This window comes from Salarias fasciatus, chromosome 9, assembly GCF_902148845.1.
Source record: "Salarias fasciatus chromosome 9, fSalaFa1.1, whole genome shotgun sequence".
In the NCBI taxonomy this organism is placed as follows: domain Eukaryota; kingdom Metazoa; phylum Chordata; class Actinopteri; order Blenniiformes; family Blenniidae; genus Salarias; species Salarias fasciatus.
Window position 1 is genome coordinate 8,764,408 of NC_043753.1, and position 26,061 is coordinate 8,790,468.

At 39.4% G+C, this 26,061-nt stretch overlaps 1 protein-coding gene across 2 annotated transcripts in view; it reads right to left on the reverse strand.

Annotated features, from left to right (window-relative positions):
* The window catches only part of LOC115394184 (cadherin-12-like), a 159,236-nt gene that overhangs the window by 68,328 nt on the left and 64,847 nt on the right, over positions 1 to 26,061 (reverse strand). For both annotated transcript variants that reach the window (XM_030099401.1, XM_030099400.1), the window contains exon 3: positions 3,232 to 3,526. In XM_030099401.1, the coding sequence (XP_029955261.1) occupies positions 3,232 to 3,526 (295 nt within the window). The remainder of the gene's footprint in view (positions 1 to 3,231; positions 3,527 to 26,061) is intronic.

Below are 26,061 nucleotides of genomic sequence, written 5' to 3' on the forward strand. Positions count from 1 at the left end.
CGCAGAGCTCTTTGAACAACTCGCTGTTGCGTGACATGTGGTCATCTCTTTTAAAAAGGTCTTTTTCAACCACTCTCCAGTTCTTCAGGTTGGGTCTCCTGCCTCCTGTTTACTGCACACTTCATCACGTCACTACATACGAGGAAACGCATGTGCAGATAAAACAATCTGCCCGTACAATCCATTCCGCTCTCAGGCGCAGTTTATATGAGACACAAGCGGGTTATCGATCGCCGTAGCCTGCCTCCTACAATCTGATCTGAAATCTAAGTGAAGGAGATCCACTCAGCTGTTTATATGACACATTTACAATCCACTTCACCTTAAAATCCAATTCTTAGGAGGATTTTTTGGCCCATTTAAACTTGCCTATAAAGATCTTGCGAGATCCTGGGAATACACCTGTGGTCATGGTTTCTTGGTTTCTTCTTGTCAGAAGCAGCTCTTGCTCTAACATTTAGAAATCAAGGTCATTTTTCAGTTTTTGTTTGAAAATGCTATTTTCTTACTCTCTCTATTTTGCAAAGACGTTAAAATTTCTGCTTTTATTACCTCCGCCAGGAGGTTATGTAATCATGTCGGTTTGTTGGTTTGTTGGTCTGTTAGCAAGATTACGGAAAAAGTAATGGACGGATTGCAATAAAACTTTGTGGAAAGGTGGGTCTTGGGCTAACTTAGAATCCATTAAATTTTGGTGATGATCCGGATCACTGTCTGGATCCAGGATTTTTTTAAATGATTCTTTATCATTGAGAGAGAGGGAGTCTTTCACATGGTTGGGCAGGCCTACCGACAGGGGGCGACAAACGCCTGGTTCACACAGGAGGCGCCACTTCCGACGCGGAAGTGCGAAGCGCCGCGCACCGACTGTCAGATCGGCGCCCCTGTTAACCTCTCTGACGGCTCATACAGGAGGCGCGGGGGAGCGCCGCGTGCGTAGCGACTCGAGCCGTGGACCGCGGCTGCTCCGCTCCTCTCTATTTTCTCCGCGAGCCGTGCGCTCCGTTCACCACCAGTTGTAAAGCTGGACAGAGCAGATCGCACCACACAGGAAGTCGGGAACGGAAAATACAACAGAATCTGGTCAATTTTCAAATTAAAATGAAGTAAAATAACATAAATTATGTTGCTTTTGGGTTTTCCTTTTCAGATAAACACAAACACACACAAACACACACAGGGAGAGAGGGCGACAGGGCAACACAGAGAGGCACCGAACGCTGCAGCGCTCCGCTTCGATCACACCTCCGATCACAATGTTGTGTGATTATATATGGTGTTCTTATTGTTGTTGGTGATTGATTTGAGCTGTGGCGGAGGTCTGTGCTCTCTGAGTGCCAATTTCTAGTTTGGTGTATAGGTTATGTGTGTGGCTTTGGCATGAAGTGCTGTGATGCGAGATGGGACCCATCGGTTTATTGTTACATAACTTGGTTGTTGGTGAAGTTGTGTTTGGTACATTCAGAAATCACTTTTATATTCTTCTGGTTCAAGGTTTCCTGTTCAGTTGTATGTAAATCAGTTATGGGTATATCAGTTATGTTTATATGACTCATATATGTTCGATGCTATTTGTGGGAGTGAGTAGCGAGGAAATTATGGGTTAAAATGGTTGAAATCCTCACTCATATTTTTAAAGATACCATAAAACTGATAAAAACAAGTTTGAATGATGTTTAAGATATGTGTGCCTACATTTTTTCAAATACATTTATACACACACTGATGTGGCTTGTGTTGAATCAACACCAATTTTATTGATTCCACATTTATCTGTTATGACTTGCAGAAAGTTATCTAATGTCCAGATCTGGACATCAGTAAGGCATCTTCAAAGAGAGGCTAGGTGATTAACACTGAGATCAAAAGAGAAAAAGGATAAGGTATTATCTGCATAGAATGGAAATGGATACTGTGTCTATTTAAAATGTGGTTATATGCCTGCAGTTTAAAGGAGGGGATCCAGGGTGGAACCCTGAGGTACACCAGGAGTTAAATATTCTATTGAAAAACTGTGTTTCACAGACAGGTGTTGTGGAATTATGTACAGCAGTTGGCTTCTTTCTGGGAAACCAGAACAGGTTTTTTTTTTTTTTTTTTTTTTTTTAGGAACAAGAAACCACCTAAAAAACTGTCTCTTTCTTATGAATGTTAGTGTGTGTGTGTGTGTGTGTGTGTGTCCACCAGCTTCACTGTAATGGTTTGGGAAGTCAAAGATCGAACAAGGCATCGACATCCAGGAGGAAGTGGGCTTTAAAGAAAAAAGGTTGGGAACGACTGATCCACAGTATCAATAGCTGCATAAGGATCTAAAAGGATTAAATACCACGAGAGGCCAGAATAATCTGCTGAAATAAGGTCATTAAGCTCTTTGAGGAGTGCAGCCTCTGTGCTGTGCCGCAATCTGAAGCCAGACTGAAATTTTCTAACAAGGCAATTTCCAGTCATAAATTAAATGATCTGCTCAGCAACTTTTTCTTTTTTGTCATGACCATAAAGTTCAGATGCTTAGAACTGTGGAGTCAAGTGAGAGTTTCTCTATAAGAGATTGGATTATTATAGACTTGTGTGATACAAAAAAAAGGGGGGGGGGGGGAATCATTATAATGTAAATTTGCACATAAGCAGGAGCTAACACTTTAAATATTTGGTGGATCCGTTTAGAAAAATGTGATTATCGAAAGGAGAAGTAATTAGTTGTGTCAGCGAGATAATTGATCTTCTGTGGGTGGTGTTTAAAGTCCCATCCGCGCACTTTGTTTTCAACCTTGCCTGAGATGTCTTTTTGATATACTTCAAAACATCTCTCTTATTCTGCAGTAAACAGTGTGTCTTCTGATTTAGAGCGCTCACTGGGGGGATGCTGTGTTGTTCCCGCTTTCTTGCTGTACTCTAGAGACTGCTGATTTTGGAGTTTTGAGGGCTTCATTGCAATGCACATCAAGAGGAACCATTCTCCCGGTGAATTACCTTGATCTATTCTCCCTTGGGGGGAATGTGTATAGACAAAGCTGTGAAATATACTGAGGGCACACCAAAAATAAATGGCTTTCTGAAATGTCAGAATCTGTTGGGCGGGGCAGGTTTACCCCTCTGGTTGTACCCGTGACTCTCCTAAAATGAACTTTTGCTTGAGTTCTCTCCACTTTGAGACAAGAAAACAAAGTTTTGGGTGCCATTAAAGAAAGTATCGACTTTTCTAGCTTTAGTTAACTCAGGCCGGTCACTTACCTACTGGTGACATCTCAGGAACGCTGGCTGTGTAGGGTCCCTCCAGGAACTTTGGCTCATTGTCATTGATATCTTGGACCTTGATTACAAATTCAGACTCGGGCTCCAGGGGCCGATTGGTGTTGATGTCAACGGCCTGGGCGCGCAGGGTATAGTAAGGCTTCTCCTCCCTGTCAAGACTCCTTAAGGCATGGATGTCCCCCGTTGTTTGGTCAATTGTGAAAATGGAGCCAGCCCCTTCCCCCGAGAGAGTGTACTTCACAGCACTGTCCCCCTGATCGAGGTCAGTGTGCAGCTGAAAGACAAAAAGACGAGGGAGAAGGAAAAAACAGACAGGTTGAGTGCAAACATTGGCACTGATAATGATTCATTGAAAGCGCTGGGGGAGAGCTGTCAAGGAAGACTATTTCACAAAGACGGTGAAGGAAACTGACTGCGCATCAAAGAGCAAATTCATTTCTCTGCAAGAATCTGCAAAACACTAAGTCATGAGAAAAAAAATAAAATGATCGTGCTTTCAGAACATTTCACAGATTAATGAGGCTAAATCTCTCATAAATAATGTATTCTCGCAGTGCAATTATGCTGCAGTGATAACTCTTCAACGTCGCGGACCCATTTCCATTCGAGCATGACTCAAAAATCTACCCTCGGTCTGATCGGAGACGGGAGTTTTTCTCGAAGTGGGAAAAGGATTAGACTGGAAGAAACTCAAGGTAAATACTTGTTTTCTGTAGAGACCCTTATTTATGCTTTCACCTGACAAGGAAGGCTGTGACTACAGGGCTCGCTACACAATTGCAACAATATCTCAAATCCAGCCAGAGAACATCTTTGTTAATACAGACCCAGGACCATGGCGGCTCTCTTTGTACGAGGCAAACAAATTCTGGGCCACTGGTAGAAAGCCTATTCACATAGTTCTGTTTACCTCGCTGCAGAGTTCAGCCATACCATTCAAAGCCCTTTAAATATTTAAAAGCTCTAATGCAATGTAATCATTACTGTATATGGATATGGATCGCTGCCTGCTTTTTGCTGGCAGAAAATGTTCACCAACAGTGTTGAACAGCAGTTTTATTCCTGGAGACATGAACAGATATTTTAAGCGCTGAGGCAGAGCCAGCCTGACGAAGTTACCCCAGCTGGCTCAGGGGCAGCGAAGATTAATTTTAATATGTATCACTGAAAACTTAAAGTGAATTGTACAATTCCCAATAGACTTTTGGGTACATTTTGGAAGCTGCTGGGACTGAATTTTTAGAATGAGTAAAGATGTAGAGATCAATTGATTTGTCTGATGTCTGATTTTTGATAAACTCTCATGCTAAATATCGTTATTTCCACAGGAGGTACAGTTTTTAGATAAATACGTGTTTTTTTTCTCTCTTGTTAGCATCTCTACTCCTCCTTCCATATGTGTTCAGTGATGATTATCCAGATGTGTGAATACCACTCACATGCTGGAGTTAAAGATCATCACATCAGAGTTTGCTTTGGAATCCTTTTCATATCTATAATTCAAAGGGAATATCTTTCACTGATGTGCATCCAGCTGAAGGTAAAGTAAGCTTATTGAAGCGCGGTAATCACAGCTGCATTGCCTAATGCTATTTAGAGAGTCAGGTCTTTAAAGTTGCTGTCAGGAGTTAATTAAAGATCAATGAGTCGCTCTTTCCAGCAAACAGAGTTGTTTTCCTTTTGTTGATGCTTAGGTCTCGTTTACATGATCACATTTTAAATTATAACGCATCGTTTATGCGCTTTCGCTTCAGAAAAATTTCACGTTTACAAGGCAACATACTGAAAAGTGCACAAGTGCAGTAGCGGTGTTCCAGAAAAACAGCATTTTCCCTTGTTTCCACAGAGATTATCATTTTCACTTGAAAATGTTTCATAAACTCTTCATCTTCGCAACTGTCTCTGTAAGTTTACTAGTTGTAATATTATCAATTCAATCAGAGCAATTAGTTCTCAGTGCATCACTATCCAAAAACACAAGAAGCTTCTATCACGTCATTGGTGATTCTAACTCATTATTCCATTTCTTTTTCAATAAAATCAGTCGTCTCTTTGGATTTTTGCCTGACTTTATTCCAAAAAAATGAACAATCATTTGCACATTTCCGATTTAACATTTCCGAAACCAATGCCAACCAAAGCGACAGGAGGAAAAACCTCATTCCTGTTTGCTGACAGCTTGCTGAATGAAAGAGATCACAGCAAGTGCTCATTTTTCCTTCATTACACCTTTTGGTTTAGTTCTAAATACAATCGAGTGTCTTCGTCTCTCCCGCTGCACATCCCACCGGCAAATATAAAACTCATCGTTTGCACGTCGACTATTTTCCACTGAACTTTCAATGTCGGTGCCTACCGCAGAGACTAGGTGAAATCTGAGATGTGGGCTATAAATTGTCTGTACGTTCCGGATGAAAACAGCCCCAGCCACACACAGATGCACAAACACACAGGGGGGTAATTGGTGATTCAGTGCAAATTGTCAAGTTCACACAAGCATAACGTGGCATTATAACGTCGTCACCCATGGTGCATTATTCATCGCTATTCAAATGAATGCGAATTATTTTTAGTGTATGACATTACTCCGGATAATACTTTCTGCAATGAGCATAAAATGCGAGAAGATTATTTATTGCCTGTATGAATAATGTAAACAATATGTTTATCCTCCACAAAACGAGATTGTCTGACACTAAAACAAAGCTGACTCTATTTATCCGTCATCTCAAATAAACAGAAGAAACTAACCGTTAAATTCATGCAGGAAATGGTTTTGTTTATGCTAAAATGCCGACTTCATTCATCTATACTGTCTTGTATTGGAGCCGTTATAATTACCTTGTTTTACAAAACAGTGCGTCCTTTAAGGGGAATTTACAAGTCACGTATGAATGCATGTGATTAATGTGAAGCATTTCTGGTGTTTTAGATTGAAAGTATTTCCTCATTCATGAGATGAAGCAAAATATGGCTCCAGTTAATGATTGCAACTGCAGAAAGCACCTGCTGTTGGTCCAATGAGGACTCACTCATTAAAAAAGAAAAAAACAAAAACCAAAAAACAATATCAAAAGGTAACAAAGTCACCTGAGTGTAAATGCTTAAAAAAAGAATGAGGTGGGTCAACAGTGGGGAGGAAATTTCTTCCCAGTCATGCTTGAGCTGTTTCATTTACCCCCAAAGGTCTCCTAATTCTTATGATAATTATTCAGGCTTATGTTTCTTTCATGTGTCCCATATTATAATAATAATAAAACATTGGACCTATTTTTATTTTATTAAAGTCTGCCTTCAGTGTAACACTATAAATGAAAAGAGAGTGAACTTTACCTTGGCAAAGCATGGACTTGTGAAAATTAAAAGAAAAGTAAAAGGCAGTGGGGATGTTCCCAAATGTTCTTGAGCTTTGAAATTAACATTCACAGTTGGGAAAATTAGTTAAAGTTCGTTAACAGAGTGGCTGTTGAGTTAATGTGATGGTTGATGGCAGGTGTGTCACCAACTTTCCAGGTAGCGCAAGAGGGCCCGAAGGATGTTAGAGCTTTGGATGTAGGACTTTGATCTTTGGAACTTGATTTAATTGAAGGCAAAATTAGTGCTTGATTTGTTTTACCAATGTGCTTAACTTTTCATTTTAAGGTTACAACACATACAGCACTCTTCTAACAATGAAATAATGAATAGAAAAAAAAAACATGAGTGAATTCATCCAGTGTCCTCCTTTGTCATTCAGGTGTTGGGGCACAAACACAAGAGACTGTAGCTCTGGAATGTCTATTAATACACGAAATGTACAGAAGTGAAGCACAAATAACTGACCTCATAATCATTTAATTGTTGTCTTGCTTTGTATTATTGTTTGTGATTTTACTTGTTTCTGCAGATTTTTTTTTCTTTGGCTACCAGCTGATAGGCAAAATCCTTAAACCTTTTTTCTGTTTTTTGGTTGTCTTCAGGCCCTGTTAACAAATCGTACGAAATGAACGACCATACTCATTTCAGAGCAGATAAAGTTCCACATTTAACAGTCATTATTGACTTCTCATGGTGCATTCGTGCAGCTAAAATGTATCAGTTGGGAAATTTCTATGTTGTCTGTATTCACCTGACAACAGACAAAAATAATTCTGGAACAACCAGTTTCACATGAAAAAAAAAATGGAACAAACGGTGCAACATAACCAAGAACTGTGCAATATGACAACTGGTTCACAGTTACAGTTCACTTAAATACCACAGCAGTGGCTCTTTTGATTGTTTTTGGGAAGATCATGTCTCCTGACGACTAAATGTGGAGATGATTCAGACAAAAAGACCACTCAGGTCTTCTGTGTAATTTTCAAGTTCAAATCGGAGAGAGAAGTGTTTGGAAAATTCTATTTTGTTTCGCCATATCGGATTTTTAAAAAATTTCCCCCCACCAAACTGCAAAAAATATTGATTTTTCCCCATTTTTAATGAATGCACCACGTATGATAGTTTCAGCGCACCTGAAGTTAATCAGCCTAAGTACACCTACTCAGGTGCAGGCGGAAGAAGAAGTAGTTCCATCAAGCAACAGCGGAAAAAAGTCTGGCGTATTCTGTCATGTGTTTCTTCTTGAATTGAAAAAGAAGCATGCCTCTTCAAAATAACTATTTTGCATGTGAAATTTAAGTTAAACATGAAAACTGATCCTGTAACGTCAGGTTTGGCAGCAACTGCGGACTAGTTTCTGTGGATCAATCCACATATGACTACAGCGCCTCAAATAAAACTCATTTCACCTGAGAAGTTTGAAGCCAACAAAACATTGTTAAAAAAAACACTTCTGGAACTACCAGGTAAGTCAATTAAAAAACATGATGGGAAAGTGACTGAAAATGGTGCTCAATGACAAATATTTTGAATTATTCCATATGTTCTACTGATGACATTTTTGTTTTGCCAATTTGCGTTTAATGGTGTGTTCAAAGGCCGACTGGATCAGAGTACGCCAGTTTTGGAGTGAAGAGGAAAATTGGAACAAAACATCATGAGATAATCCAGAAACCTGAGTCCTGAGAGCCTTCAGACAGCTATCCAACAAAAGACCAGCAAGAAATTCAGAGCCGTATGAAGACGACAAAAAGTAGGACTTGGTTTTTTTATTCTTCTCGTGCTGGTCTAAATGCACCCAGCCTTGAGGTGCAGGTATTTTTGTTCTACATTACTCCATCATTTTGGCACAATCGAGCAATGTGTAAGTGATTTCATACATAAGTGTGCACAGTTATGTGTAGTGTTGGACCAGCAAGAAAGTAGCGCAGAGCTGCTTTATTACATCAAAAGTTTTTTTTTTTTTTTTTTTTTTTTTTTTTTAATTCTCATGCTTGGTTGTGTTAATGCACACTGTCTTGAGGTGCAGGTATTTTTCTGTTACTTTTCAATGTTGCATAATATTTGCTTGTACAATGTGTAAGTGGGTTCATGCAGGAGTGTGCATGTCCTGGTTTGTCTGTGTTGTGTTGGACCAGAAAGATGAGCTGCTGTATGATGACAAAGAACAAGACTTTCTTATTTTATTCCTGTCATGCTTGGTTGTGTTAATGCACCCAGACTTGAGGTGTTGCTGTTTTTCTGCAGTTATGTTTGCATACTATTGTTTGTGCATACACTAGTACAACGTACAAGAGATTTCGTACATGAGCATGCACACTTTCAATTATCTGTGTGGCATTGGACCATCAAGAGAGCTACTTGAAGCCACTGTATGACAAGAAAAGGTAGGATTTTTTTTTTGTTGCTTTATTCCGCTCATGCTTGTTTGTATTAATGCACCCAGCCTTGAGGTGTTTTTTTCCTGTTGCTCCTCAATGCTTCATTACTATTGGTTGTGTGTACATTGTGCATGTGAATTCATGCACGAGTGTACACACTTTGGGTTGTCTGTGTGGTGTTTGACCAGTGATAAAGTAACTCAGAGCTGCATTATTACTTGAAAAATTGAAACGTCAGTTTATTTGCTTGGTTGTGTGAATACACCAAGCTTGAGGTGTCAGTATTTTTCTGCTGTGTTACGCTCTACAATGTTTGTTTGCTGTTCTTTGTGCATACAATAGTACAATGTGCAAAGTGATTTCATGCATGAGTAGGCACACATTAGGTTGTGTGTGGTGTTGGCGAGAAATCTTTTTGTTTGTGCATGTGTGTTTTTGTTCTTCAGATGATTTGCTTGTTGTTGTTGAGCAGAACGTTACTCTCATCGGCCCTGATTAACTGAACTTCAGTTGAAGGTCCCACATTCTTTGGACTGTGCCATGAGAGTTGGGAAATACTTGTGATCAAGCTGCAGTGGTTGCAATAATGTAACAATGTGGGAGGCTGTGTTGCAAGAATACAAATGTGGGTTTAAAAAGAGTTGCTTGATTGTGGTTTTGTGCTTAATGTTGGATTATTTCTAATGAGCACAGATGCATGTTTCCATTCAATTTCTTGGGACTTTCTGCCTATATCTGCAAACATGCCTGCAGCAGTGCTGCATTCAATAATTATTATGATAGTTTTTGCCATTTGTACATAGAACCTATGAGCACAGAACTACTCTTGCTTTTGTGTCATTTTTTAAAAAGTACTCTGGAATCAGCAACTTAGTAAGGGCCCCTAACTAGCTCAGAGCCATATTATGACCAAACACATCTTCAACAATACCTACTACAAAATATTTTCTTTCATTTCTTGAAATTTGACTTTGCCAAATGATTTGCATTTTTTTTTTTGGAAAAAGACTCACAGGCTGCCAAGTACTGGCTATGTCTTGAAAAATGCTTTCCCCCTGATCAGAGTACTTGGATGTGTCTGAAAAGCTGCTTCACCCTTTATCCAAGTGGTTGACATGGTTAAGGAAACTATGTGAACTGATGGAGCCAGTAAGATGAGCCAAAACACTCTATAAGACATAACTAAGTACAGTTCACCTAATTTGTTTTCAGATAAAGATGCAGTATGTAAAATTTAAGTAATGCCATGTTTATCCTTTAGGTGACAGCATTTTTTCTTCAGACGAGCTTTTCCTTACAGAACTTTAGATATTGTTTCATTTTCTTATCTTGTACTTGCCAGTTTTAGTCAGAAATTACCAGTTAGTCACCTGTGTGTCAACCTGTTCGGCAGATGAGATGCTACATTAGTAAGGCATAGCAGGGAGCAACGCTTCAGAATAATATGAGTCTTTACCATATGTATTACAGAACTTTGTGCTTGTAAAATCCACATTTTTCAGCGAACCCTGGATTGTTTTTCATGAGTGAAGACAGGCCTGTAGGTGGGTGATTGCATTTCCTTGAGCCAAATGAAAGGAAGCACTTTCTTGTGGACCTTTTTTTTTTTTTTCCAAATTTTTTTTTTTCCTCCATTGCCAGCATTGTGTTTTTAAAGTCTTGTTGGTCTCAGGTACTCCCCAGAAAGTTGTGCCTCCAGGTTTGGCAGCTTTTGACAGAACACTGTGTGTACCTACACACTGTACTTTTTAGATATTAGCAGGGGATTCTACTACAAGAATAGATGTTGGTGTGTAATCGTCGTGGAGTTTAGAATCCGTCTTGTTGTAATCTGGCGGTCTTTGGTAACATGAACGACAGCGTCACCACTCATGCCGGATAATCCTACAAGAACAACGCTGCACGCGGTCATACCATTTAATCCCATTGGTCAGATGCAATTACACGACTGGAAAAGAGCAGAAAAATAATGCTGCTGCTGTTACGGGTGAGCTCACGATCGCAGATGGACTGTTGCGTCAGCGCGGTCGTAATAGGATCTGCAGCCTTTTGCTAGTTAAAGCTCATCCCTGACAGGATGCATACAGAGGTGCACAACGTGGTCACCTGTGTGCAGAGCCTTATGCAATCTCATACAAATGCTGTGCAATGTGTGCTGCTGCTGTATTACCCTCCCCCCCTAAAAAAGGAAGAAAAAAAAACAAGATCAATAGTGTGGGGAATGTCATGATCACAAACGCTGTTATCTGCACCAAGCACACTCCCACTTTGACCAGACATCATAGCAAACACTTCATAGAGAAGTCTGTACTTTGTGGAGCTGAATTGACTTTTTTTGTTTTTGTTTTTGACTGTGGTTATTTTCAGTTCAGCTCTGCTTTTCAGTTGTTAAACCTGTTTATTTGTTTCAGTTGGACCTTAAGCACAGAAACTGTAAAGGGAACAAACAATAACACTGATTACGGTAAAGATTATATACCCTCAATACAATGACCACATTGTTAACATGCTTCTAATCCATAATAATCAGTCATCAGAATACCCCATTTATCGAATCGTGTTTTTTGCATGCATTATACATTCAGTGCACTATATTTATGAGTTTACATTTGATTGTCTTTTGACTTGCTTGGAAAAAGGAACGGCCTCTCCAATGCATTAGCATAATAAGAATGCATTTGCAGTTTATTCAATAGTACCCAGGAGAGGTACCTGCACATTCATTGGGAATTGCACCATTAGGGTTGAAAAAGAAATGCAAATGTAGAAAAAGAACAGGCACGTTCCCTCCATTAATTATGCGTGAAAATTGACAGATATTAATTAAAAATTCCATTACGCTTACAATGGTAATCAATTATATGAAAAGATTCATTAATAAGGAGGCAGACGAAGGCTTTGTCTAAACCACCAAGCACTCATCACTCTCAATAGATGAGACAGAATCATGACCAGAACCTTCTCTGAGAAAATCGTTCTCTCCCCGTGATGCGGTTTCCACCTTCCTGAGAACCGGAAAAAAAAAAATGGCATGTGAGGAGCGACAGTGATTGGTTTACTGTTAACCTGAAGTAAATTAAGACGTGTTTGATGGCTGCTGGCTGGCTCACAGTGGCAGAATGTCATGCTGCATCCATAGTGTTGTGATAATGTCTTTTCACTCAATCTTCCAGGATAATTAGTGAGAGGCTCTGCTCAGGGTTGACAGATATAAAAAGAACCTGTGTGGGTGGAATTAGAATAAAAATTGCTGTTAACATCTAAACTCACACCATCTGCTTTAGGGAATTTTTTTTTTCTTTCTCTCACACGTTTTTCGAAAGTTGTGAAAATCAACCTTCGAGCCTTTAAGTCTCAGCTCATATGTTTTGCAAGCAATTTTCAGTTGTGAAACTGTGCACCCTCGTGATGCCAGAGTCACAATATTGTGACAAGAATCAGTGCTTAGAGAAAATTGTAAGTTGTCTGTTTCCTACTTGCTACCAATAGATGGCGGGCAGACGTGGCCACAGAAAAAGTGAAATACAATGAAGAGAAGAGGTGGTTTTGGTGATCGGTGTTGCGTTTTACGTCACATAGTGATAATATCGGTGCTTTGGCTTATTGAGGTAAAAATGACAAAAGTCGGGCGAGGATGGGATGTGTTGGAGTCCATATGTGGTCAAATTTGTGAAAAGAGAAGAGGCAGATGGGAGGGGGAAAATACCTCCCAGTCGGTTGCAGGACGTTCTGAAACGAGATGTACCACGACTGGATCAGACACTTCGATAAGCCTGCTCGGTATATTGGCGACAAAGATCTCATAAATGTTAAAGCCACTGATTTCCTGTCCCTGTGGTTATATGCTGACCTCTGGCACCCCATTGCAAATTAAACCAACAGACACAGTCGCCACTTCTTCGACAGATTTTCTCGTTCCTTCAGTTTAAAGATAAAGTTCAGTCTCAGTGAAGTATATGGAATCTAGTACTATCTTATGATACGGCATGCAAATAAGATCAGCCTATTCATCTTCCATCACAAATGTTGGATGATATTCAATATTTTTCTCATTTACGGAATGCTTTTATTTTTGTACCACTTTTAAATAATAGTCTTTTTAAATCCCAATGCCACGGTTGAATATGTTCCAAAAAGAAGTTGGGGTCCTGAAGAGTCAATCTGAGCGACAGATCGGTGAATTGTTTTGGTTGATTGGACATTTGACACAATGCTATCTTGTCCGCCGGGGGGGGGGGGGGGGGGGGGTCAAACTCATTTCAGTTGAAGTGTTATCAAATAAAACTGTAGCATAAGAATTTATAGAGACAACAAATGTCAAGAAGTATGATTACACTTTTAAAATATTAATTTTGGCCCTGTTTACATCGTTTTAAATGAAAATGCAACATTTTTGTGTTTTTGATTCAGAAAATTTGAGATTTACATAGCAGTGTTTTGAAAATATCCGTTTTCTGGCATACTTTGTTGCATAAACAGTTACTTAAAACACAACAAAAGGTTTTTATTTGTTTTTGAGAACATTATGTGAACAGGGCCTTAATCAGCAACACTTTGAAAGACAAACTTGAAAACGAATCAATTAACTGCTGTTCGAAATCTTGTCTGCCATAGTGTGCCAATATTGTTTTCCACCAAACATTAACGGTTCTGGTTTTCTGATGTGTACTTCTCTTTGTTAGCTATTTTAGTATATGCATTTACCAAACAAAATTCAGTTTTGATGTGATTAATGTTCTTGATTAAGCACAAGTGAGACCATAGTTTTTCGATTTATTTAGATGAAGTTCCGAATATTCATGTGTCCTTCCCCTTTTTAGCAGATAGCTCTGATTCAGTTCATTTTTATATTTCTCTCTAAAATGCCAAATGGACCATGAAAAGGTTTTATCAGCAACACTCATTCAGTTAACTTCATATTGCAATTTTTTTCATTCTTAAGTTTGTCAAATACTTTGAATATGAAGTTGTTAAAACTCTTTCTGAGATTAATTTTGGTGAGTTCGATGTTTTTTTTCCCTCTTTCAGCCATCGGCAAGTTTTACCTCCCTGTCGAAAACAGTTGAGGCAATGAAAGTGGTGAACCTCTGCATCAGCAGTGTTAAACCTTCTGCATTTAAGCTGTAGGTCAGGGGCGGGCATGTAATTTTCCCAAGGGTCCCACATAAAAAAGCAGGACTACTATGGAGGCCTGAGCCTTAAGCTGTACTCGGTTCTGCTCAATGTGAGTACTTTTTAATGAAAAGCAGAATGTAGCATGGCTTTGAGCTGTTTTCTTCTTTTTTTTTTTTTTTTTTTTTTTTTTAAATTAGGCTTATTTACTCATTGTTAATTTGTACTTTAAATAGCTTTTGGCTTTGCAATATTCAATAAATTTTATGGTTGATCACCTCCTTCCTTGCATGACCATTTTTAGAAACATTTTTATAGTTATTCATGTCTCAAAGATGATTAGGATTGAGATAACATGCAAGGTGCTTATGCTTGATACCCAAATCTACTCCAAGATGCAATACCAAGACTTGGTATCAAAATAAAAAACTCTCAGTGTTAATGTCTTAAAACGTACCGTAGGGGCATTTTGTAAACTGTGTCATGTCTCTGCTGTACACTGTGGCAGTCAAATGGTGTTAGCCTGTTCGTCACACAGAAATAAACCACAGTGTGATGACGCTCAGCCATCTGTGATACTTTGTTTACTCGCTGCTTCTTTGACTAACGTGGTGTAACACCTTGTGGAGCGAACTGGTTTTACAAGAATTAAGGGGTCTTGTGTCTTTGACTGTCATTTCTGTTGATTTGACTTTAACAAAAATGTCATATATTGCCTTCAACAGAAAAATATGAACAAATCATTTCAAATTAAGAATGTTCTGAAATTACAACCACAAGGCACCAGTCATTCAAACTGTGTGAAAGCACCCCTGGAAACCCCTAGTTCTCAGTTTATTTTAAGAGTTGTGCATAATGGAGAAGTTCCTACTCCCGTATTGACTATTCACACATTATTATGGACTACCCCTGAACTGTTGGCATATGAAAATCCCACCACATTAATCCAACATGCACTGTGTTTCATTAGCTCAGCACACAGCTTTTTTTTTCCACAGATTATACATCACAGCAGCTCTCCAGTTTGTGTTTTGCTCACATCTGATAGTCCGATGTTAAATATACCAGAGTAACTGCAAACCGGTCCAGATCTTGGCCACAGTACAACACCGTGAGTGCAAACACTGCCGGGGATTTCTGTTTAGCCTTGTTTTGGTGAATTAAATGTATTTGGATTCGCGGTACGCCCTTAATAAGCCACCGACCATCTCGATCTGTCGAGAACAGCCGAGACGACGAGCCTGCGAGCCAGCATATCAGCAGTGTTGTCAAAATAAGTATTGGCAAGCCCATTGCTCGTCTCCTATTAATCATCAGTGCAATATACTTGTATTGACTGAAGCAACTCACCAACTGGTTGAGATGAGGGTGTCGACTGACAGCTCATTTCACTGTCTGCATGGTGGTCTTATACCTTTTAGAATAGTGGCTGCCTTTTTGCAGGATGGACGGTTGAGTTCCCCCGCTAGTGGCAGGATTTGGAGCACGTGGGCCTTCATTGGCTATGCAGTAAAACCGCATATTGATTAATTTGAGTGATTCCAGTGGTGAACGTAACCAACCTCTGTAGAAAAGGCTGTAATTGGATTTCTGTGACCGGGATTATGTGGAGCTCGTCTCAGGAATGCATATCAAAGCCGCAACTCTTTGCTGTTAGCGGGCCAACATTGTTTCGCCAATGGTCCGGCGAACCTGCATCTACAAATCCATAATACTGTGAGATTTAGAATGCTCATATTCAGATAACAAATTGTCTGTATGGATTAAGCTGTTCATTAAGATTGTTAGTGGTGTTTTTCACTTGGCAATAGTCGCCTGTTCCTGAACTGCTGCGGCAATAGTGTGTATCACTCACGATGTATCATTGCTTTATATGCATCCGTCACCTGCTGCCGCCTTGGATTTATTTTTATGCTGCTATTCATTATGAGGTCTGAAGCCACCTTTCAGTCCAACAACCATTCAACCACTGTCCGACCAGCGCGGCAGTGTGATGACTTAGCGGCAGCATGTTGGCGTGTTGACATATTGTAGGCGGCTTCCCGAGCTTGTACTGTCAGGCCGGTGCCACGCCATACGTACCGCTGCAGGACGGCTGCTTATGGTAAGTTTTTGCAGGTAGTTGGTGTTGCTGGTGTGTGTAGCTGATGGAGAGAAAAACACTGTGTCAAATACCAGGAGCTTATTATAGCTGATCGATATTGGCTCGCGAGCCATTTCGTTGCTGCTGACAGTTCCCAGCTCTCTATCTGGATTGTGTCATGCCTCAGTCAGGTAATGGGGATGGAGAGAGGGGGGAAAATGCACACACAGGAAGGCTATACGTGCAGATATACAACCTCGGGAAGCATATGTATGTGAGCGAAGGAGAAAATTGGCAGGTGTGGGTGCATGGCAACGGCCTTTAATGGCACATGCTGTGTAATTAGGCATTCATCAATCTTCTGACATCTGCATAGGTGGAGTGTGAAAAAGTGCCTCGAAATGTTGCTTGAGTCAACACGCCAGGCAGCAGTTTCATCATAGACGACTAAAAATTTCCCAAAAATGTATACTAGTGTTTCTCTATCACTTTAATACCAGCAAGAAGGCGTCTGTCTGGCTGAAAGAATATACTCTGCAGCTGATAGAATTTAAAGATATTGCGTATCAGAAACTACCTGCAGGTTAAAGAACAATGAAGAGTCCTGGAGTTGGTGGTGTTGGCCCACACAGTCACAATCTGAGCATGATCAATCCCGTTTAGGTTTACCTGAACAGATAAAAGGAGCTGAACCAGAAAACATTCACAGATCTTTGAGTCAAGATTTGTTTCAACTAGAAAAAATAATCCGAAGGGTTTTTGTAATGAATTGCTGCAGTGTTACACCAATGAATTTTTTTTTTTTTTTTTTAATTTAAACTGATTTTTGATATTTGAATAGATCAATATTTAAATATTTACTTTCATTAAGGACAGTTGTTAATTCCATAACTGAGCACAAATCGGTGCTCTTATCCACTCATATATCCCTTTTTTTTTTTTTTTTTTTTAAACTGAAACTTTCCATACACCAAAAAAACTGTTTCTTTCCTGTATCTGTGTGCAGGGAATTGCTAAGAACTTTGAAAAAACGTCAAAGATAATTTCCTGTTTCCATGTCTGCTCCTAAATGTCAGTGTGATTTTGAAGATATTGAGAAGCTGTGACATGATGGTCATTCTTGTCTGAGCAGCAGGTCTTGGGGGTTTCAATAATATGAAAACTTTAGAAGCTGTGTTTCATTGCTTTCTGGTATTTTTTTTTAATTTTCTGACTGTCACGAACAGTCTAACATGTCAAATCCTGAACTGAAGCTGCTTTGAGGGCAAATGATGGACATCCAGTACTGATTTCTCTCCTCTGATGTACAGTATGTAAAATATTTTTTGCTCTAGTGTATATTTTGCATTGCAGACGGTGTAAAACCTTGTCTTTGACATACCGAATTAATGTGCACAATTGTTATTGATCCCACAGACTAGGGTTAAGCCTTAGTTCCCTTTTCTCATATCACACTTGATTAAACAATATAGCAATATTGATACAACATACAGAATGCAATTTTCTACCCAGAATCAGAACAATATTGCCCATCAATGTCAACGCACAAATGGGAGGGTAAAAAAAAATGTGCACCATGCTGGTAAGTGATACTGATTGGGGGTATTAGCACGTTATTTGTGAAATATGATCCAGGCAGTTTAGCAAGAGAAGGGGAGAATTGTCCATTACTGTATGAGGATGAAATATGAAAAAATATTACTTTGGCAGGACAGATGAATGGCATCATTAGCTTTGATTTCAGCTGTTCTTTTTACAATTTCCTGCAACATTCATCATCAATGCACATTACAATTGTAAATGCTCTCAAGCTCTTAATATGTTCTAACGAGCAGCTCAGCCTTCGACACACTTCATGCATAATCTTCCCAACGGCAATCCTTTCAAGTTACTTTGCATATGACAGTGAATTGCACAGGCAATACATTTCTCAATGAATTTAAGGGGCGGTGACATTCTTTACCCACATGTAAACATTTACTTGTCATTTTCATGAATAATTGAAAGAGTAATGACACAGTGTGTTCTAATGAGATACGGAGTAATTTAGGACTGAACCGTGAAACCGTGGTTTAAAGGATTTTGGTTTAGAAGCTCATTATGTCATTGAAAACCTCAGTTTGAACCCAACGTTGTCAGTTTCTTGGCAGCGAAGTGGAAACATTATTGGTTTCCAGTTTTTATGAAGGATTTTGGATAATGTCTGTGGAAACCAATAAGGAAGAAGTTGCGACACTTTCAAATTGCTCCAAGTTTATTGTCTGTGATTTTCAGAGTTCAGGGAGCTCTTTACCAACAAGATGATCACTCCTTTATTTGGAAAATGCAAGTTTTTGGAAACACTGTGTGATGGAAATTTTTCATGTAGCTGTCTTTTGTATGTGATGCATGTGATGGTTATCAACTTTAAGTAGACTTCCCCAGCAGACAGTCCCCTGGGATCCTCACACAACTGTAAACGAGAAGTACTAGCCTGTATCGCAGAACTCACACTGACTGAGCAGTGGTGACTTCTCTCCTGTTGCAACTGGAATAAAAGGAATCAATAAGGAACTCATCGTTGGTGCATTTATTAGTAGAATTTCCACAACAACTGCTACAGTGCGTACGCACCACTTTTAAATAGTGAAGAGTTTTTATGCACATGCGTGAACTGATGCCAACGACATAGTTTTCAGCGTTTCTGCCATTTCTGGGCAAATATATCATTTTCATATCAAACTTATCAAAACGAACGCAAAACTGTTCTGAAATGAAAAGCAAAAACAATGTTTTCACTAGAAATGGAATCCATTGTAATGGAAATGGAACATTCGTGGCCTTTCTGGACATTGATCCTGTAAATGGGGCTAAATTATTGTTTTATGGAGGAAAGTATGACATGAATTAAACTTGCTGTCTGCAACATATTCCAGGATATGATTTTGGATAAATAGAAACTTAAATCTATGATGTTGACTGTTGCAAAAATTTATTGCACATTTATCATAATTTCATCATATCATCGTTTACGGTGTGGTTGCAGCATTGCAGTGTCACACTGTCAGTATTGGACATGCTTTATGGATGTAACGGATAAATCCTACTCAAGATTATTTGGCACACTGCTCACACTCTGCATGTTGGAGCTGCACTTAGCCGTAGGTCACTGGATAGACATCTGCACAGCTCAGTGCAGAGCAATCAAGTTATGAAGCCTGTGATTTTCAGAGTCGATGTTAATCAGCTGCTGCCTCGCCTCGCAGCCGGTTCCACTGAAAGTACTTTACAGCTGTGGTTGTCATCATCGTAGCATGTAAACAGACTTTTTTTTTTCTTTATATGTATGACTGATCTTTAGGTTTTAGCTCTGTAGTTAAATTCAGGAACATTTAAACTGAGTCATATTTAACAGAGTGGAACAGGCCATTGCTGCTAGAAAGGCTTGTAAATTTCATATGGTCATCTGATGGGATCACTCTTTGTGTGCCCTGGTGTGTAAGTCTTGTTGAAAAGGTTTTTATGTCCTTCTTATAGGTCCTCATTGAAAGATTAAATTGCGGGCTCCCCATCGGTGATAAATCTCAGCCAGGTGTAGGGTGGGACCGGGAGGAAGAGCCATCAATATAGAGGAGGATGGTCACTCCTTGTCAGGCAGGAAGCTAAAGCAGCATAAGCAAGTTGTTGGAGAAACGGAGATGCCCTTTCCACAAAAAGTGGCTTATTGACTTATATGTAAATAAGTGACCTTTTGTCTGCACATGTGCAGAACTGGGACATTGGCGCACGCCACTGCATTCAATCACATGCTCTGTGTTGTGAAACACGAAGGACATCTATTTCCCGTTTTTTGTGTTTGATTATTAAAATCAATGGCGTCAAATGATAGCTCAGCAACAGCACACCATCTACTTGGTTTAGTGGAGGAAAACGAGCGCTGTCTGAAATTGTGTCATTTATGTTAATGCCATTTGGCACACGACAGGTGGAGATCTTCTGCTCCTCCATCCTTCTGTCCATCCATCTTTTATACAACTTGCTTCACCTCAGGGTCGCAGCGTGCTGAAGCCGACCGCAGCTAACGATGGGTGAGGGCAAGTCACACTGTTAAACACGGAGATTGTCACACAAACATTCACACAACGGCCACTTTAATGATGACCATTGACCTTAACCAACTGAACTCGCTCGTTTTTAGACACCGAAAGTGGAGTACACGGAGGAAATATGCCTCGCAGGCCAGAGTGCTCACGACACTACACCACTGTGTGGTCCACTGATACAAACCTTGGTTTTCCAATGTCTCTTGTTCTAGAACCAATTTGTTGTAAAACTAAAAACCTTTATGCCCCTAAGAAATGATATAAGATGAACTTATTCAGTCCTGCCCCCCAAAATATAGCATTTATTAACCTTTACAGCTGTTTTTCCAGCCGACAAATGCAATGTGATATTTCATAAAATACCACCTGAATAAAGAACAAAGTTATTAAATTAAGAAGGCTTTTTTTTCTTTCATTCTAACCTTTTCTGAGGAGTCCTAATGGCACATGAAGAGGAAAGGATGGAATGTTATTGTTTGGAGGCTGCATTGCAAAGCCAGGTCTGAGAAAAATCTCATTTTCATGCTTTTGTATAGCCTCTTTTTTTTTTTCTGTGTGTGGATATTTTGTCATGTTACTTTTTTCATTTGCACAACAATCTCAACTCATATGGGCGCTGTTGTTTTCAAACTGTTGTTTGTAAGCATGACACTTTGCTGAAGTAACTCAAATGTAATGCATTTTACATGGGTGTTAATGATTTTTGGCCTGTTGAGATGAACTTTTCCTGTTTTATAGCACAATATCATGATTTAGGAATGAAAGAACAGTTTAATTGCGGATGAAGCCCTGGATACAGAGGACCACGTGCATTCATTCGTCTGTCCAAAATTCTGAAGATGCCACTGCTAATCATAATCTGGCTGTGATTGACTAGTGTCTGAGAGTTTATCTCGTTAAATCGGAATAAGAAGAGAAAGAAAAGTGTCTCCGATGAATCCATGTGGGTTTAACAAAAAAAAAAAAAAAAAAAAAAATCAGTTGTCATCTCAGTTGCAAAGTTCCTGAAATGGTCTTACTCTTTTGATAAAACGGTCTCATTTCGTGGTATCATTTTCAAAATTTTCTGAAACGAATCGGGAAGATGGACATGTGAACGAAATGGAAATATGGGTGGATTGATAGTTTTCGTTTACCGTTTCTGAATAATTCAAATTAATCTGGATATTTTTGGATTGAGTAGTCTTTATCACATGTGCTGCATTTAAGGTAAAGCGTTTGCCTGGTGAACTCAGTGACTGCTGTTTCGGAAACGATTCCCAATCTGCATTTTTCAGTCCTTTGAGAAATTCTGGCACATTGCTTCGCTGTTATGTTTCCATGACTTATATAGAAAGAAACGCTGCTGAGGTTGGTGTGAGTTTCCCTGTGAAGCAAACACGGTGGAGTTCCTTTGATGTGTAGTTTATTTTTTCTTTTCTTTTTTTTCTTTTTTCTTTTTTTGATTCAAGGAACTCTTGAGTCGGAGTTTTCTTTTTGTGGGTCCACTCCCTCATCGGCTGAAAGTGAAAAATGTTCTTGCAGACTCCCTCGACTCCCTGATCTTATCCACAAACCATGTTTGTTTGTGTTATAAATTGAAGCCTCGTAGACTGTATGGAATGCTTTCACAGGATTCGCTCAGTGACGCGCTGGATGCTCCATATATAATTGAGGCATCCAGTCAGAAAAATCCCAGCAGTTCAGTTGGCAGCTGTGAGAGATGTCTTTGATTGCACCTGCTCCGAGACTTGTCACATTTATCACTCATCAAAACCGACGAGCGCATTTCCATTATGTGGCCACAATATTTTAAATCTTGGAGGAAAAATATATCAAATGGCAATTTATGGCTATTATGCTCAAGGATTGAAGACTATCGGGACGTTCGGAGGAGAAAAAAAGGCTCCAGTGGAGAGTTTAATAGAGGGTGAGAGGAAGCAGCTTGGCTTGATATACAGCCACACCATTAACGGCAGATTTTTTTGCAGATAATCACTGCTCAGCACAGGAAAAGGCCTCAGCATTATCTAATTGTGAGTGCACCGGGTTGTTACATTAACCCCGCTAAACCCTCTGGGCTTTCTTCGCTAAATTGCAATAATGTTGTCGGCAGTGGGAGATTCTCCAAAGTTCCTTGACATCAATTCTTTTTTAAAGCAGCAAGGTGGATATTGTTGGGATTTTATTAATGTCAGGATGTATATTGGTGCAACCCACCATGACATTTAGTTTTTCCTGTTTTAATGAGTTTTGTGTTGTGCTCTGTGTTCCTTTGTATCTCTTTTAACAAAAAATGCAGCACTCATGCTCCCCAACTAATTGGTTTTCATGGACAACCTGAGAGAATTTACCTTCACTGGTAATTGTTCTTGATTTATTTAGTGAGTAAAGATTGTAACACTGACTAGCTAACTGTTGAACTCAGTCTGTTTGTGCTCAATGTTATTTGCACAAAAGCTGGAATTTGATTTCCCAATTTAATTATCACAGTCTATTAATTCATGCAAGCCAATTTATGAGATGATTCTAACCGCTAGTCGCAGTTGTTGAATTAAACAAAGTTCAAGACTCAGACACTGATTGTTTTTAACATCCTAAATGCTTAATATATAATGAAAAATTGTGAATATTTGTCGATGTAGTTATGTATTAATTGTTTAAGGGATTATATTGAAGCATTTCAGAAGCTGTATTTTGAGATGTAGCCGTTTTGAAATTGTTGGATCAATCGGCGACAAGCTGCAGATGCCAATGGAAGTCTATGTTCAAGACGCCATTGCCAAAATGTCAATTAAAGCTAAACTTTTTTTTTTTTAAGAAAGAAATAGTTGTGTATAAAGTATCTGGTGCAAGCTCTGAATCATGTTTAATGCCTTTTTGTAGTCACTGGTAGTTTTGTGCAACCTGATCATCTATAACCATAAAACACCTTCAGGACTGTTCGTGTATTTTCCTATTCTCTCACACTGTTTCTGGACCGCGTTGGAGATTTGTGGAGAGTACTGGATTATATTGGTTCTTAAACTCAGTCTTTTTTGTTTTTCACTACTTTAAATCATTTTTTCGATTGAATTCTGTGGTGGGCGGGTTCTGGCACATGGGCCATATGTTTGAAGCCACTGGTTTAGTCACTTGTAAAGCTTACACAGATATACATCCATACAAGCTGTATGCAGCCTGAGCTTGAAAACCAGTCAAACCCGATCCTGACTGAATTATTTCAGAGGAGTTGTAGCCCTGTTAGTTTTTTTTAGTTTTGTTTTGTGTTTGTTCAACTCTTAGTTTAATTTTGGTTCGTAACTTGAACATTTGTTTTCTCCTTTTTCCTTTTCTCTTCCTATTCTCTTTATTAGTATGTAAATTACTGCAACATTAACATTTAAGTAATGGTACTACTCTTTGAATTCAGGACTATTAACAAATGTAAAGTGTCTTCAGTGTCTGGTTTCCTAAAACTGAGAAAAATAAGCGTTTGCTGGGCGCAGTGGAGTTTTAAGAGCATTACCTTTTTACCTAGAAGAGCAACTTCTTGATAAACATGGAGATTTAATGTGGTTTCCAACCTTTGCTTAAACAGTTGTTTGGCAGCCTTTTCTTTAACGTCAATTATAGTGTCACTGCCTCCGTTGTGCTGCTTCAACAGTGGATTTAATTCGTTTCATGTAGCAGGTGCATCGTCCTTGGAGGAATCATCGTGGCCCAGAGACTCTCTGGACATCTGTATGGGGGAAAAATTAAATAACCACTTTTCTAAACAGCAGCAGTTCAGGTGCCCTTGAGGAAGGACCCAGAGCCACAATAATGCTAGCAGCAGAGACTAGCGAGCACTAAACATCCTGTGAATCTCCTCATGACCTTATTTGCACCTCAGGGAGCGAAGAGGATAATTAAGTAAGTAGTGTAAGTAGTTGCTCTCAGTTGTGACTGCAGCGTTTCTTGAATTCCCTTCACGTTCGGTGCCTGCCGGCTCAGCTGTCCTGACCAAATAGCTGTTACCCCAAGAATATATAAAGTCTGACAAATATTAAGATTAAGTATAGTGTGTGTTAAAGCAGCATGAATATATTACTTTACTTGTTTTTCACAGTTTGTGTTTTCAGATTACCCTGCATGCATTAAAGAGCATGAAAAAAAAGCCTGAGTGTGCATTCTGTGTGTTTGTTTGGTTTGTGGCCTCGCCACGCCACCATCACCAGCGGAAGTGCAGACATGGCACATCTTTCAGAAGAAAAGGAATGTTGCTTCGCTGGCTCTCATTAATCCAAAATAGGGCAGACAGCATGTGAAGATGAATCGGGGTCTTCTTTTTGTCTCCCTCCTTTACCTGTGATTCAGAGCATCACAACACCAGAAGAAAAGATAAAACTGTCAGCACTTTCAAGCTTCACTTCAAATGTATGCACGTGAGGAAAAGGGAATTAGATCGTGACTCATACGTACATGAGATTGGAATAAAATGCAGCAATGTGTGGTGCATTATTTTAAGTGCTCAATCATTAGAACAGCTTCCTTTACCTGTTCACTGTTCTGTCGGTCTGAATGAATTCTTTCACAACTGGGTTCATTTTCACACATCATTTTCAGGTTTTTCATTTCAGAGAAGTTTCAAGTTTACGTGGCAGCAGAATGATGTATTCAGCACGTCGGGCCACGAGTTGGAGCTGTTGGTTGTTTTTATATTGCTGCGTTTTCTTCTGTTTGCACAGCAGTGGAGTCTGAGCGTCTTTGAAAAGCAACACCTTTAGGAACCATTCAGTGGTCAGACACACACAATGCTACAGAAGTTTTCCATTTTCACTAAAACAGTTGGATAAATGTTGCCTGAAAAGTCAGGTTATCCTTAACATCAACACTGAATGAAGTGATGTGGCCGATTCAGTGGATCAATCCCATAAAGCTTTTGTGCCTTTTACTCTGGTAATTTGTTAGATGATTCCACATCCAGCTTTACCTAGAAGCCGGTCAGTATTAAAGATGGACTTGTCGGCTCGACTAATTGAGCTACTTGTTTCTTTCCAAACTGAAACACTAAAGAAAAATTCTGCTTGTTCAGAGTCTGATCAAGAAAAACCAAACTTGTATGTTTGATAGCAGAATTTTCTTTTTCAGTCACCATTTATGACTTGACGACAGTTTTCTCATGGTTGTGTGTCGATGTTACACAACAGTCATGTGCGGTGTTGAACGTTGGATCCCAAATAAGACACTTGTGCTTGGACTCTGTTCAGAATGAGGATGGACATGAACCACCTCTGTCATTTTATGTTTGAGTGAATCGAGCCTTTTGGATATGAATCTTCTGATAGATATTTTGCATGAAGCATTGTCATTCTGCTCAGGCTTTTAATTTTTTTACTTAAACTTTTTTTTAAAAACTCGCCCTCACAGCACGGTTTTGAGGCGAGTTTGATAGCAACAAGGTATCGAGCTTTCATGTCAGCATCACCGATGTCTCAGCTGGTGTCTATGTTGTTTGCTGTTCTTAAAAAAAATTGTTGAAAGATAAACATTTTCTTTTTTAAACGTTTACAATGCTTATTGTTGTGACAGACCAAATTAGAGCCTCCATTTTGCCGTATTTGGTCCACAGTTCTCATGTTTGAACACCCCTGGCTTAGACGGTTTGTTCCCTTTCTCTCGTTCTGTTTCACCATCTTGCTACTCCTGCTTCTTCCTTTCATTTGTCATCTCCTGTCCGTTTTTCCTTTTCTGTTTTTCTTCTTTTAAATCCTGCTTTGTGGCTTTTTTCTTTTTTGATCTACTTCTTCCTCGCCTCCTGCACCTTCTTCCTCCCACCTCATTGTTTGAT